This window comes from Cajanus cajan, chromosome 2 (genome assembly GCF_000230855.2).
Source record: "Cajanus cajan strain Asha chromosome 2, NIPB_CcT2T_4, whole genome shotgun sequence".
Classification (NCBI taxonomy): Eukaryota; Viridiplantae; Streptophyta; class Magnoliopsida; order Fabales; family Fabaceae; genus Cajanus; species Cajanus cajan.
The window spans coordinates 18,117,983-18,132,009 of NC_138518.1; the positions used below are offsets into that span (position 1 = coordinate 18,117,983).

Below are 14,027 nucleotides of genomic sequence, written 5' to 3' on the forward strand. Positions count from 1 at the left end.
CCAATGTGACCAATGCTTTCTCAAGCTAAGTCCGGAAAAGAAGAAGTTAACCTAGCTCTACAAAGAGAGGAGCTCAAGAAGGGTAGAGTCTAGGTTAGAGTGACTTTCGGAGAGGGAGAGTTCAATAAGAAGAAATCTCATGTATTAATCCAAAAGTGGCTACAAGTCTCGGCCATGTAGAATATATAGGGAAAAATTAGGTTAAGTGAACCATGGGTTAGCCTAAGGTTAAGTGAAACCATGGTATAGTTTACTTAACCTTAGGCGCCCAAAATTTGAATTAAAAATTCAAATTTTGGAGCCTAAACCTGGATCACACCATGTGCACTTCATTTGGAATGTAATTAAGCTTCCATTTGAGTTGCATTTCGGTCAGACCATGTGCATGTGTTGCAGATGGTCGAAATGCATACCAAATGTAAACTCATTACATTCTAATGCAAATACACATGCAACCTAAATAACCCTAAATTCAAATGACCATCAAATGAAATCCTAATCTAAATGGCCGGAAATACAAGGCCTAAAAGAAATACAAGGCTCTAAGGCCCAGCCCTACACTACTCCTAATCTACTTGGGCTTGAGACAAAGCCCAACTAAACAATGTGATGGGCTTTCCTTGAGCTTGGGCCCACTCCTCTTGTATCCTTCTTGCCATAGCCCTAGTAGTTGGGCCCTTGGCCCATGGGCCTCCTCCATCATCCCCTCCCTCTTGAAGAGGATTTGTCCTCAAATCCAAAGCATCCTCCTCTTGGGTAGCCATTCCTGTAAAGACAGACAAATCAGAAACATTAAAACTAGGACTAACACCATATTCAGAAGGGAGATCTAGGACATAGGCATTATTATTTATTCTCTTAAGGACTTGAAAGGGTCCATCTCCTCTAGGACTAAGTTTGGACTTTCTTTTGGAAGGAAACCTATCCTTCCTAAGGTGCAGCCAAACCTAGTCACCTTCCTTGAAGATAACTTCCTTTCTACCCTTATTATTATATTTTTGATATTTTTCAGTTTAGGACTGAATATGACTTCTAACCCTCTCATGCAATTTTTTAACAAATTCAGCCTTAGATGTACCCTCTTTATGAATAAAGGAAGCAACATCTGGAAGGGGCAATAAATCCAAAGGAGTGAGAGGATTGAATCCATAAACTATCTCAAAAGGAGACATGTAAGTGGTTTTGTGGACCACTCTATTATAAGCAAACTCCACATGTGGGAGATAGTCATCCCATGACTTTTTATTGCCTTTGAGGATTGCCCTCAACATAGTCCCTAGAGACCTATTTACTACCTCAGTTTGCCCATCAGTTTGGGGATGACATGTGGTAAAAAATAGAAGTTGAGTTCTTAGCCTTGCCCAAAGAGTTTTCCAAAAATGGCTAAGAAACTTAACATCTCTATCGGAGACTATAGTTTTGGGTAACCCATGGAGTCTAACAATTTCCTGAAAGAATAACTTAGCAATAATACTTGCATCATCCACTTTGTGGCATGGAATAAAGTGTGCCATTTTACTAAAACGGTCCACAACCACAAAGATGGAATCCTTTCCTCTTTGGGTCCTAGGCAAACCAAGGATGAAATCCATGGAAATGTCTACCCAAGGAGCATTGGATATAGGCAAGGGGGTGTATAGTCCATGAGGTTTTGTGGTAGACTTAGCTTGTAAACAAGCTATGCAACTACTACAAAATCTTTGAACATCTCTCTTCATATGAGGCCAAAAGAATTTCTCTCTCAAAAGTGAAAGAGTTTTCTCAATTCCAAAATGCCCCATGAGCCCACCCTCACGGCTCTCCTTTACCAAGAGTTTCCTAATAGATCCTTGGGGTACACAAAGTTTATTTTCTTTAAAAAGATACCCCTCAGAAGTATAGTACCCTTGATAAGGTTTTTGAATACATAAAGAATAAAAGTTAGCAAAATCAAGGTCTTTCTCATACAAATCCTTGATGTCATCAAACCCTAGTATTTGAGAACCTAGGATGTTCAACAAAACATGTCTTCTTGACAAAGCATCAGCTACTACATTTGTAGAGCCTTTCTTATATTTGATGACATAAGGAAATTGTTCAAGGTACTCAACCCATTTTGCATGCCTTTTATTTAACTTATGTTGACCCTTCAAATATTTAAGTGACTCATAATCACTATGAATAACAAATTCCTTGGTCACAAGATAATGCTCCCAAGTTTGAAGGGCACGAACTAAAGCATACAACTCCTTGTCATAGGTAGGGTAGTTCAAGGTAGCCCCATGAAGTTTTTCACTGAAATAGGCTATGGGGTGGCCACCTTGTAACAACACAGCTCCTATGCCAAGACCTAAAGCATCACATTATAGCTCAAAGGTTTTGCTAAAATCAGGGAGAGCTAGAACAGGTGCTTGAGTGAGTTTTTGCTTAAGCTCTTGAAACTAAATTATGTTTTTCTTGCCACAAAAAGACCACATCCTTCTTCACCAACTCATTGAGAGGTGAAGCTAATGTAAAGAAGTTAGGAACAAATCTTCTATAAAAGCTTGCCAAACCATGGAAGCTCCTAACTTCACTAACATTAGTAGGAATAGGCCATTCTTGGATGGCTTTGATTTTCTCGGGGTCCACATGAACCCCCTTTTTGCTTACCACAAACCCTAGAAAAATAACATTATCCACACAAAAAGTGCACTTGTCTACATTGGCAAACAAGTGGTTGTCTCTAAGAACAAGTAGGACTTGTCTTAGGTGATCCACATGATCACGGAGACTTTGGCTATAGATTAAAATATCATCAAAATAAACAACTACAAACCTACCAATGCAATCCCTAAGGGCATGATTCATTAGCCTCATAAATGTGCTAGGTGCATTAGTAAGCCCAAAAGGCATTACCAACCAGTAAAAATAAAGATAAAGGAAAAGCACTAGAGGTGGATTCTAAGCATAACAACTCTAAAGAAAGTTTTAAGGAATTAATGGATAATTTGATATCTCTCATGTCTAAAAAATTCAAGAACATGTTGTAAAAGAAAGAAAGACTAAGAAGCTTCAATTAAAAGAAAGATAAGTTCAAGAAAGTTGTCCAAGAAGAAAACAAGGAGGTCATTTGCTATGAGTATAAGAAACTTGAACACATGAAAATTGAATGTCCTACACTCAGAAAATGATGGACTAGCAAGAAGTCCAAGAAAAGTTTAATGGCCACATGGGAGGATCTAAATAGCAGCAACATTCCAAACAATGAAATGGCTAGCATATGTCTCATAACAAAAATAAATGAAACAAGGATAGAGGTAAAATATGATTTTAACTCTTGTTCTAGTTTCTCTAAAAGTTCTAATGAGGAAGAGATGTCTCATGAAACTCTTCTAGAAAATTATCACATGATTACTCTTGAGCATAAAAAGTTTAAAGAAAAACACAAGAATTTATTGATAGAAAATGAAAAACTCAAGAATTATTTGTTAGATATTGCTAGAGAAATCCAAACTCTCAAATGCAAAAACACAAGAAATGAACAACCTAAGGTCACATCATTGCAATTTGAAAACCAACAACTTAGGAAGGATCTTGCTAAGTTTGTAGATGGATTTTAAGATGAATATGTTGATAAAGCATAGAAGGTTACCATCTGACAAAAGTGTCTTTGAATTTGAGAAAGAGGAGTTAGAAACCTTTTTTTTCTAAACCTAAGACTATTTTTTGCAACATCTGTAGTAAAAAATAATCATCACTCTAGCATATGTAATGTTAAAAAGAAGTAGAAAAGAAAGTCTACGGTTAGGGGTACTAACGAAAAAGGACCCAAAAAGATTTTGGTACCAAAGTCTTAGATAATTTCTGTTATTTTCCTTCTCATACATGATTTCCTCATCACCTTCTAGTCATGACTCATAATGCCAAAAAGAAACTTAGGCATCTAGTTTCTCACCTTGGGGAATCTTGGTAAGGTTCATGAATGGCCCATGATAAAAATCTTTTGTCACATCAAATTGGAAACCTCTAGAAAATCGGTCGAAGTATTGAATTTATTTCATGACCTGTCAAAAACCTACTTCATGTTGGGACAACACTCTCTTTTTAGCCTTATCTGGGTAGGTTTCATATGTCATCCTCTTGACATCCAATTCTTGGTTGAGTTGAGCCAATTCATCAACATCCTTTTGAATTGCTTCCTCCAACTTTTGGATTTTTATGGTTGAGTCATCATTTAGATGACAAAGCCAATTCAACTCAACCTCATACTTCCTAGACAATGTTGACATGGCCATCAATGTCTCCTCTAGGGTTTTCTTAGAATTATTCAGTTTCTTCTTAAGCTCCTCAGTCTCAATGTTTGACTTCATCATTATGCTTTAAGCTAAGGCAAGTGACTGAGCTTACAACTCGTAGTAGTAGTTCCACTTGTGTGTTGGGTTCGATCGGCCCAGAAAATCCTACCCTTGAGCAAAGTCAAGTCTTGACTTAGAAAATATTGTGCACTCAAATTTGAGGCTAAGAAGCTACACCTCATTAATGATGATGGAATGACAAAGGTTAGTAGTGCTTGCTGCTTCATTTTTTGAACAACATCCTTGATAACTATCTTTTTCGACTTCTTTTTATTGTGTGTCAACGAGAATCTTTTGAGGCTTAGCCCATTTCTCTTTATTCCTTTTATCAGTTAAAGGTGGTTCCTTATCGATTAGAGATGGTCTCGACATTTGGTTCGAAGCCCTTTGGTTTTGTAACCCCCCTTCAGTTGATTTTTGCACATGGTTGCCAATCAGATTATGGATATATAACTCGTCATAACTACTAATAACCATGATTTTTTCCATACAAAATAAAGTCAAAATCAATGCTAATGCATATACTCAACATAATAAATGGAAGAACACCTTACTGACTAAGTCTTTTTTAATTAAAGGAGAATTTGACAAGTCTATATTTTCCTCAATCAAAAGGTAGGAGGCTGGATACTCATCGTATCGCCAAGAAATACAAGTCCAATAAAATGAAAACAAAGGGTTACCATTCATATAAAAAATATATTTGTTCCTCGTGCTTAAACGAATCATCACTTTTGAAAGAACCAATATTAAAGTTCTTATATGACGATGAGTATGGCTCTAGCAGGCACTGCTCAGTCTTTTAGGAAAGTGTGACCCACTTCACTTTGTTGGGATGTCGTGAGTAGTAATAATAAAGGAATAATGGGCCAATTGGTCTTATGTTCAAAGACAGACAAAGATTATGGAAAGCTTGCATCATGGCCCAGTTGTTTGGATGCAACTGTGTCAACGCCACATTAAGTAATGAAGCAGACTCATGAAAAAATCATCTATCGATAAGGCCAACCCCAACTCACAAAATAGATAATCATATACATAAAATAACTCATACTTACAATTACCCTTGCCTAGAAAAACAAAATTTGGGTTTAGACTACCATCATTTCAATAAGGTTGGAGAATAATCGAAAATGGATCTTCATCGACCCTGAATTTTATAAACTTCTCACTCGTCACAAGACGCTCTAACGAAGCCTTATCATTGTAACAAGAATAGACACTATCAACTTCCTTGTGCATACATTCATAGCCCAGGATAATTATTAGGCATGGCAATCTAACCCGCCCTCATGGGTACTCGCCCGAACCTGCCCTGATTTGGATGGGGAAAACTCGTGTTTATCGGGTTCGGGTTTGGGTTTTCCCCGATTGATAAAATCGGGGGCGGGGTCAGGGACGAGATGTTAATACCCACCCCGCCCCCGCCCCCATACCCGCCCCCGCCCCGCTTAATAATATAATTAAAATTATTTTTATATATATATAAACCAAAATTAGAAATATTTATATGTAAAAATTTATATTATTTTAATTTTCTTTTATTTTCTTAAAATTGTTCATATTTATTTAAAAGAAAAAAAGAAGAAAAAAAATAGGAGTGGGGGCGGGGAAACCCGAACCCCGCCAGGGGCGGGGATGGGGACCTAGATTTTACCCCCAGCGGGTATCGGGGGCGAGAGCGGGGGCAGTTTAAATTTGTGGGGCTGGGGCGGGGGCGGGGAACGTAAAACCCGCCCCCGCCCCGCCCTGTTGCCATGCCTAATAATTATCAAAGGATACTTTTGGCTAACAGTGGTTCGAGAAATTGTTTGAGGATGATTGTTTGAGAAACTAACTAAAGACTCAACCAAAACATTCCCCTCACGTTCGCCTACATGAATTAGTTTGATGCAAGTTGAAGCAATGTTATTGGTAGCCGATGAAATGTTCGACGTTGAACCAAATTCATTAGAACTTAATGAAAGTGACTTAAAATTTGTCTTGGTCTACGAAGATAACTCACTAGACCCTTTAGTGGAATGACAAACTTGAACTCTTCCATCAGAAAACCTTCCTTGGCAGCTTCCAAATTCTAGAAGATCATACCTATTGAAACACTTAGTCAAAATGAGTCATGATTGTTCAAAGCAAAGGTCGAATATTGGTGATGAATAGGAGATAAGTTTACCTCCTATTTGTAACATATAAATTAAGGAACCATACTCAACTCACCTCCACACAAATGTTAGATTGTTAAGATCTATTGGTCCACAAGGTATAACCCTTTGTCTCCCCAAAGTAACTATAACAGCCCAAATTTTCGCGGGGCCGTGGGCCCAATTCGTTGCCTGGAACAGGCCGTTTCGAAAGTGAAACGGGTCGTTCCGCAATAAAGAATTTGCCTAAAAAATGTAGTTGAGAACGGGCCGTTCCGGTTGGAGAACGGGCCGTTCTGGTTTGGAGAACGGGCCGTTCTGAAAGTAGAACGGGCCGTTCTGCTGGGTTTTGGAACGGGCCGTTCCGGTTTTGGAACGAGCCGTTCCAGTTGAGATTTTTGCTTGGTTTTGGAGGGTCCAGAACGGCCGTTCCACTTTTGGAACGGGCCGTTCCACTTTTGGAACGGGCCGTTCCAGATTAGCTGAGGTAGATTCCTATAAATAGGAGGCCTTACCTCTCATTTTCTCACATCTCTCATTCTCTCTTCCTATTCTGTTCTGTTCTTTCTTCTTCCCCTCTTCTTCTCTCTGAAGACCATGGGGCACTTAGAGGAGGAGACCAAGAGATCCCTGTTGTAGTTTCAACGGCTGTTTATCCAGGTACGGGGGAAAAAAGGAATTATTTATATGTAGAGTTACATGAGGGAATTGGATAGAGGAAGAATCTTTTAGGATTATGAGAAATTTTATAATTATTTCTGTTTGGAGAATTATTGGTCTTACACTACTACAAAACTAATTTTTATCGACAATTAATAGATGGCAATAAATTAATTGCCGGTATTTTATTAATAAATTAGAAGTAATTATGGCTAATAAATAAAGGCTGGTAAAACGTCAAGTAAAGGCAATTTGATATTTGCCGGTAATAATTTATGACTTTATTTTTATATTTTTTTAAAAATTAATCTATTTATTTACTTAAATTTTAACCTTTTGTACTTTTCATTTTAAAAGGTCTTGTTTCATATTCTCACTCTTCTCATGGTTCTGCATCCGTAACTTCTCTTCTTGCCACAGCCAAAGGTAAATGACAGTCTTAACTTCTTTTATCAAATTGATGGATGAATTTCAATTTATCTTGTCATCAACTTTTCTCATATTAATAGCTCCATTTGATCTGCTTCCGAATGCATGCATTTTGAAGATTTAATGTTCGCTGCTTTCAGGTTAGGGTTTCTATAATCTATTCCTAGTTTTGGTTAGATCATTCACTTTATTTCTAGTTATGCTAGATCATTCACTTCGAAGTAGCTATGGTACTGATTTTTCTAATTTTTCTAATTCTAATTCTTCAATATTTTTATTTTCCCGACATATTAGATATCACGAAATTGGAAACCTTCATTTTTCTTTCTACCTTTGTTCATTGTTGGTTTGGCTCTGCATTTCCAGCTTCCAGGGGATAAATTCTGTAGAGAATAAATTAGGAGGAGTGACGTACGGATAGTAATCGCACTACGTAGCAGTGGCGGCCAAAGAATAGAGATTAGAGGCTAACTCACTTTCCATGCCATTGCCTTACTCAACATTTAATACCTTTTCCTTGTAGCCTTAGTACCTCTTAACCTACCCATTCATCTTTTACAGATTACTTCACACCATACTTGCTCATTTGTTTGTTCCTGCTGATTCGAATTCTAAGTATAAAATTTATTAAATTCATCCCTATGTATACAAATATTATTGGTTTGACATGTCATCATGCGTTGATTCTTTTACACGTTCTTGATTAAGTCTTAATATACAGAGACAAAGGAATTAAATAAAGGTATCATCTATAGAGTCACCAAAGTCACCATACAATTTTAAGTGACAAGATACCATTGTTTCCCAATCCCATGTTCAGGTAGAAAAACACATTCCACGGTTGTTCCTACTACATGCATAGAATTATTATGTTCCTTTTGAAAACAGGCCAGAAACTACTAGTTATTACCATGCCAACTGCTCCAAGAATTATAGTTGCATCTGAACATCCATAGACGGTGGCATATCTCAATGGTGCTAGGATGTAGATGGCAGACTCGTGGCAATTTAGAACCTGCAATGACCAAAACATAATCTTAATAATTCATACCTATACGGACAAAAATTTCAAGACCTCTAGTTTACAAAATATATGAAGTAAGATGAATAGAAAGCTGACTGAGCAGAAACAAATGGTAAACACTTGACTTGAGCACTCAAAACTTCAAATATCAGCTACCCTGAAATCTCTTTTCAAGGAAGATGGTAGTAGGGATGTTCAAAACCTAACTCGTCCTAAATTAACAAACTAACCCAATACAAACCGATCAGCTGGTGTTGATTATTTGTATAATTTTTTTTAATATGTCTATATCACCAATATCATTATGCATATATTGGTTTTATAGGCATTCCAGTAGACAAAAATTATTAATAATTAAAATTTTCTCATTTTGAAGCTTTCCAGAGTTATAATTGACCTACAATCAGTCTCAATAGTCAAATGATTAAGTTTGAAAGAAAGTTGAAAAAAGAATTGTTAAAATTCAATTGTAATGATAAATCACTTATTAGTTATTATATTCATAAGAACCTTAAAAGAGAAATAGAAATTTGATAAAAACAAAGAACGATTCTAGTGATCAACTGAGAATAGGAGAAAGAAACCTCCTCCAAGGGTTTCCCTTCTCTTACAAACTATCTATTTCTTTGAATGGCTTCTCCCTCCTTTCCCCTTATTTATCAAAGTCATCCCCTCTAACTGCCGTAGTGCCACTAACTGATTTTCCCTTCCCATTCTCCTAAATCCTAAAAGATATACTATTCCTACTGTAAAACTAATGCAACAGTTAGGATACATGATACAAGTCTTTAACGCATGTTAACAACAAGCTAATCCATGCAGGATATGGCAACAATGATGTCCAACACTGGTTGACAATACAATACATTAAGCACTCTGAAATTAAATAATGTTCAAATCAAGAACCTAAATCTGCATGTACATAATTTGTTCAGACATAAAACAGTTAATATTATTATGATGTGGATACGTTATGATATATTTATTAATATGATGACCATGGCTTGGCTCTTCTTTCTTCTGTAGCCTGATCTCGATTAAATTGAGACATTTAATATTGTTTATATGATAAGATTTGAAATGATATGAAACCCACTGCTTGAATCCAATCCATTACCCACTCTATTCTATTGATTATTGCTTCAACTGTTCAAAATTAAATTTTTTTTTGCACAGAGCGTTTACTTGAAGCTGCATCAATTGAGGGGTTCTTCATCTTTGGATTTGCTTTTGGTGTGCCTCAGAGTCAAAGCTGCTAGGAAAGTGGAGATGCTGGGATGAAAGTTGAATTTTGTGGTATGAACATTTTTCTCACTCTTTTGGAATCAATTGATTTGTTGTTGGGGTGAGATCAGGGGAAGAGGAAAAATATAATTGAATCTTTGTTATTTTTTAGCAAAAAAGATATCCAAAAAGTTGGTCTTGGAGAGAATAGGTTCTTAAAACAAACAAGGTGACATCAAAAGATAAAAACCCAGAGGTAGAAATAGCAAGTAAGAATTGATTCAAACCATTTTAAGGAATCTTCGTAATCAATGCTTAACATTCCTTCTAAAGAAAAAATAATTATATCTGATCGATGTCTAATTATTTTTTATCATAAAAAATAAATCCACTGCCTTAGGAATTCAGTTCGAGTGCCACAAACCATGTTTATTTTTTTTTCTTGAATGTACACAAATTTAAATACATTTTTAGCACTTGTTGTCAAAAACCAGTGCTGAGGCATCAAAATTCAGTATTGGTGAGTGAAAATTCAGTAATCTCTAAAATGATTACTGATACAGTTCTTAGTTTTAATTAAGCGTTCTTTGTTAATACTTTTATTACACATTCTTCATTATGTGTTAATGGTTAATTAGGTTGGTTGGCAGCTAGAGATATTAATATATTTCTCAAGAATATATTTATAATATGACATGAAGATTTTATTTTATCGGCTATTACAAAGAATTTTGGGTTCATTCTTAAATAGTCATGGACAATCCGAGTAGCAAAAGATGGATGGAATCTAATAGAGTTAGTAAAGAATATTTAGATGGAGTAGAGAAATTTTTAGACTATGCCTTTTCTCAAGAAGATGGAGAAGCAATTCAATGTCCTTGTAAAGAATGTGTACTACATTATTCGGTAAATCGTGACATAGCTTATGATCATCTTGTGGTTAATGGTATTATGCCATCATATAAAAATTGGTTTTGTCATGGGGAGCTGATAAATGTGCCAAATTGTAGTAAAGAAAGTAGTAATAAGGTGGAAACTTTAAAGGGGGATGACATGGTAAGAATGATAAATGATGTTTTTGGAGGTTTTACTGAATTCACTAATAATAGTGAAATGGATGATACTGAGTCAAATTTGGGAGAAAACAATGTAGTTGTGGATAAGTTTGACCAGCTAATGAAGGATGTTGATGAAGAATTATATCCTGGATGCAAGAAATTCAACAAGCTTTCTTTTCTACCACATCTATACCATATAAAGTTGATGTTTAAATGGACAAATGAGTCTTTTAATGCTTTGCTTGGACTATTAAAGGATGCATTACCTGAGGGAGAAAAATTACCTAACTCTTATTATGAGACTAAAAAGATAGTTGGAGGATTAGGCTTAAAGTATGAAAAGATTCATGTTTGTCCCAATGATTGCATGCTTTTTAGGAGTGAGTTGGCTGATAAGAATGTTAATGAATGTTCAATTTGTAAGACTTCTCGTTGGAAAAACAAAGAAAAGAAAATTCCTGCGAAGGTCTTAAGGTATTTCCCTTTAAAATCAAGGTTGCAAAGATTGTTTATGTCTTCAGAAACTTCAAAATTGATGAGATGGCATGATGAAGAGCGTAATAAAGATGGGGTTTTACGACATCCAGCAGACTCTGAAGCATGGAAAAGTTTTGACAATAATCATCTTGATTTTGCCAAGGATCCCCGTAATATTCGCTTAGGATTAACTAGTGATGGGTTTAATCCTTTTGGTAAAAAAAGAAATGATCATAGTACATGGCCAGTGATTCTAATGCCATATAATCTTCCACCATGGTTGTGCATGAAACAAGAATTTTTCATTCTATCCTTACTCATTCCTGGACCAAAAGAACCGGGAAATAATATTGATATTTTGTTGGAACCTTTAATAGAAGAGTTAAAGGAATTATGGGATGTAGGGGTGGAAACGTATGATGCCTTTGCTAAAGAAACATTTCAAATGCGAGCAGCTATCATGTGGACTATAAGTGATTTCCCAGCATATGGAAATTTATCTGGATGGTGTACTAAAGGTGAATTTGGATGTCCTTATTGCAACATTCATACTCAATTTAGATGGCTCAAAAATGGTAAAAAGTATTGTTATATGGGTCATCGGCGTTTCTTGAGGTTAGGACATAAGTATCGAAATGATACAAAATCATTTGATGGCACTACTGAATTTCGACTTGCACCTTGTCCAACAACTGGATCTATGGTATTAAATCAAGTAAGTGACATAAATTTCACTTTTGGTAGGCTGAGTAAAAAGGTATCTGGGGTGACAAAAAACACATGGAAGAAGAGAAGTATTTTCTTTACTTTGCCTTATTGGAAGAATAATTTGGTGCGTCATAACCTTGATGTGATGCACATAGAAAAAAATGTGTGTGATAATGTGATATATACATTGTTGGGTCTTGATAAAAAATCGAAAGATAACTTGGAAGCTCGGTTGGATTTGAAAGAGATGAACATAAGACCAAGCTTATGGCCTCAACAACAAACTAATGGGAGGACATACCTACCTCCTACTTATTTCACAATGTCACGCGAGGAAAAAAAATTATTTTATGAAGTACTTGAGAATGTTAAGTTTCCACATGGCTATGCATCTAATATCTCACGCTGCATTCGTAAGAGAAAAATATCAGGGTTTAAAACTCATGATTGTCATGTAATGATGCAAGAACTCCTTCCTCTATGTTTGCGAGGAACAATAGATCAAAGAGTGAGTTCTGTTTTGATTGAACTATGCACATTTTTTCGAGTGCTTTGCAGTAAAGTACTTAAAATAGAAGAGTTAAACTTACTTGAAGAAAAAATTGCACTAACTTTGTGTAATATGGAGAAACTCTTCCTTCCATCTTTTTTCACAATTATGTTTCATTTGATTGTTCATTTAGCAAATGAGGCTAAAATTGCAGGGCCGGTACATTATAGATGGATGTATCCAATTGAAAGGTATGGAGAATTACATCTAAATTGAATATTGTTTTTCATAAAAAGTTGAGTACTAAAATTATTTCTTCAATAGGTACTTATGTACTTTGAAATCATACGTTCGCAATCGTGCATGCCCAGAAGGTTCAATTGCAGAAGCTTATCTTGCAAATGAGTGTTTGACATTTTGCTCTCATTATATGGAGGGTGGATATTCAAGATATTATTGGTCAAGAAAAAGTGAATATGAGGTCAAGCCTTAGACAAACAAAGAAGGATATCTTTTCCCTATCATTGGGCAACCATATGGTAAAATAGAAGTATTTTCAATGGATGATAAAACATGGTTGCAAGCACATCGATACGTACTCTTCAATTGCGAATCCAATATAGTTGAAAATTTGAAAAGGTAAGTGCTATGTAATTATCTTTTTCACTATACATATGTGTGTGTGTGTGTTTGTTTTATATCAACATTGACATAAGTTAGTTGTTTAGTGAACACATAAATGAGATTAGAAGATCAAATCGCAAACGTCGCCTTACACAACACCAAGTTGATCGTATACATTTTGATTCATTTCATGATTGGTTCAAGGAGCATGTAAGTAGTAGTATAAATTTTATATTAGTTCATATGAATTAATTAGAGGAATAAAACTAGTAACATATATGACTCATTGGTTAGGTTATGGAGTTAAAGGAAGTCCAAAATGATCTAAAAGCTCTTGCACAAGGTCCAAGTCACATTGCAAGAAGATTCAATGCCTTTGATGTAAATAATGGGTATCAATTCCGAACAAAACAGTATGAAGAGTACATGACGACACAAAATAGTGGTGTTATGGTTGTATCAAAGACAAAGAGTTACGCAAGTACAAGTGACAATGCTCCCAAGTCAACAAACATTTGTTATTATGGCAGATTGAATGATATTGTGGAGTTGAATTACTATGAAGAATTTAAGGTTGTTTTATTTAAATGTGATTGGGTTGATGTAACCCTAGGTAAAGGAGTTAAGAAAGATGCCTTGGGTTTCACACTTGTGAACTTCTCACACCTAATACACTCTAGTGATCAAGAAAGTCATGAGCCTTTTGTATTTGTAGGACAAGTTGAACAAGTGATATTTGTGCAAGATCCTCATGATCATGAATGGTTTATTCCTAGGCAAATAAAACCTAGAGATATTTTTGACATGGGAAAAAAAAAGAGTACAAAGTTTGAGTTATCAATGAATAATGATGTAAATGACTTGACTTTATTGCAAAAT

The 14,027-nt window shown here is 35.6% G+C and overlaps 1 protein-coding gene and 1 long non-coding RNA gene across 2 annotated transcripts; both read left to right on the forward strand.

Annotated features, from left to right (window-relative positions):
* Window positions 1–7,506: 7,506 nt before the first annotated feature.
* Window positions 7,507–8,000, forward strand: LOC145955259 (uncharacterized). Its single transcript, XR_014431894.1, has 3 exons — window positions 7,507–7,540; window positions 7,624–7,683; window positions 7,910–8,000. It is a non-coding gene; the product is annotated as an uncharacterized LOC145955259 (long non-coding RNA).
* A 2,544-nt stretch (window positions 8,001–10,544) lies between these two features.
* On the forward strand, window positions 10,545–13,017 carry LOC145954789 (uncharacterized). The gene is made up of 2 exons (XM_083069478.1): window positions 10,545–12,775; window positions 12,849–13,017. The coding sequence occupies exons 1-2, from the start codon at window positions 10,545–10,547 to the stop codon at window positions 13,015–13,017; spliced, it is 2,400 nt and encodes a 799-aa protein (XP_082925604.1).
* Window positions 13,018–14,027: the final 1,010 nt, after the last annotated feature.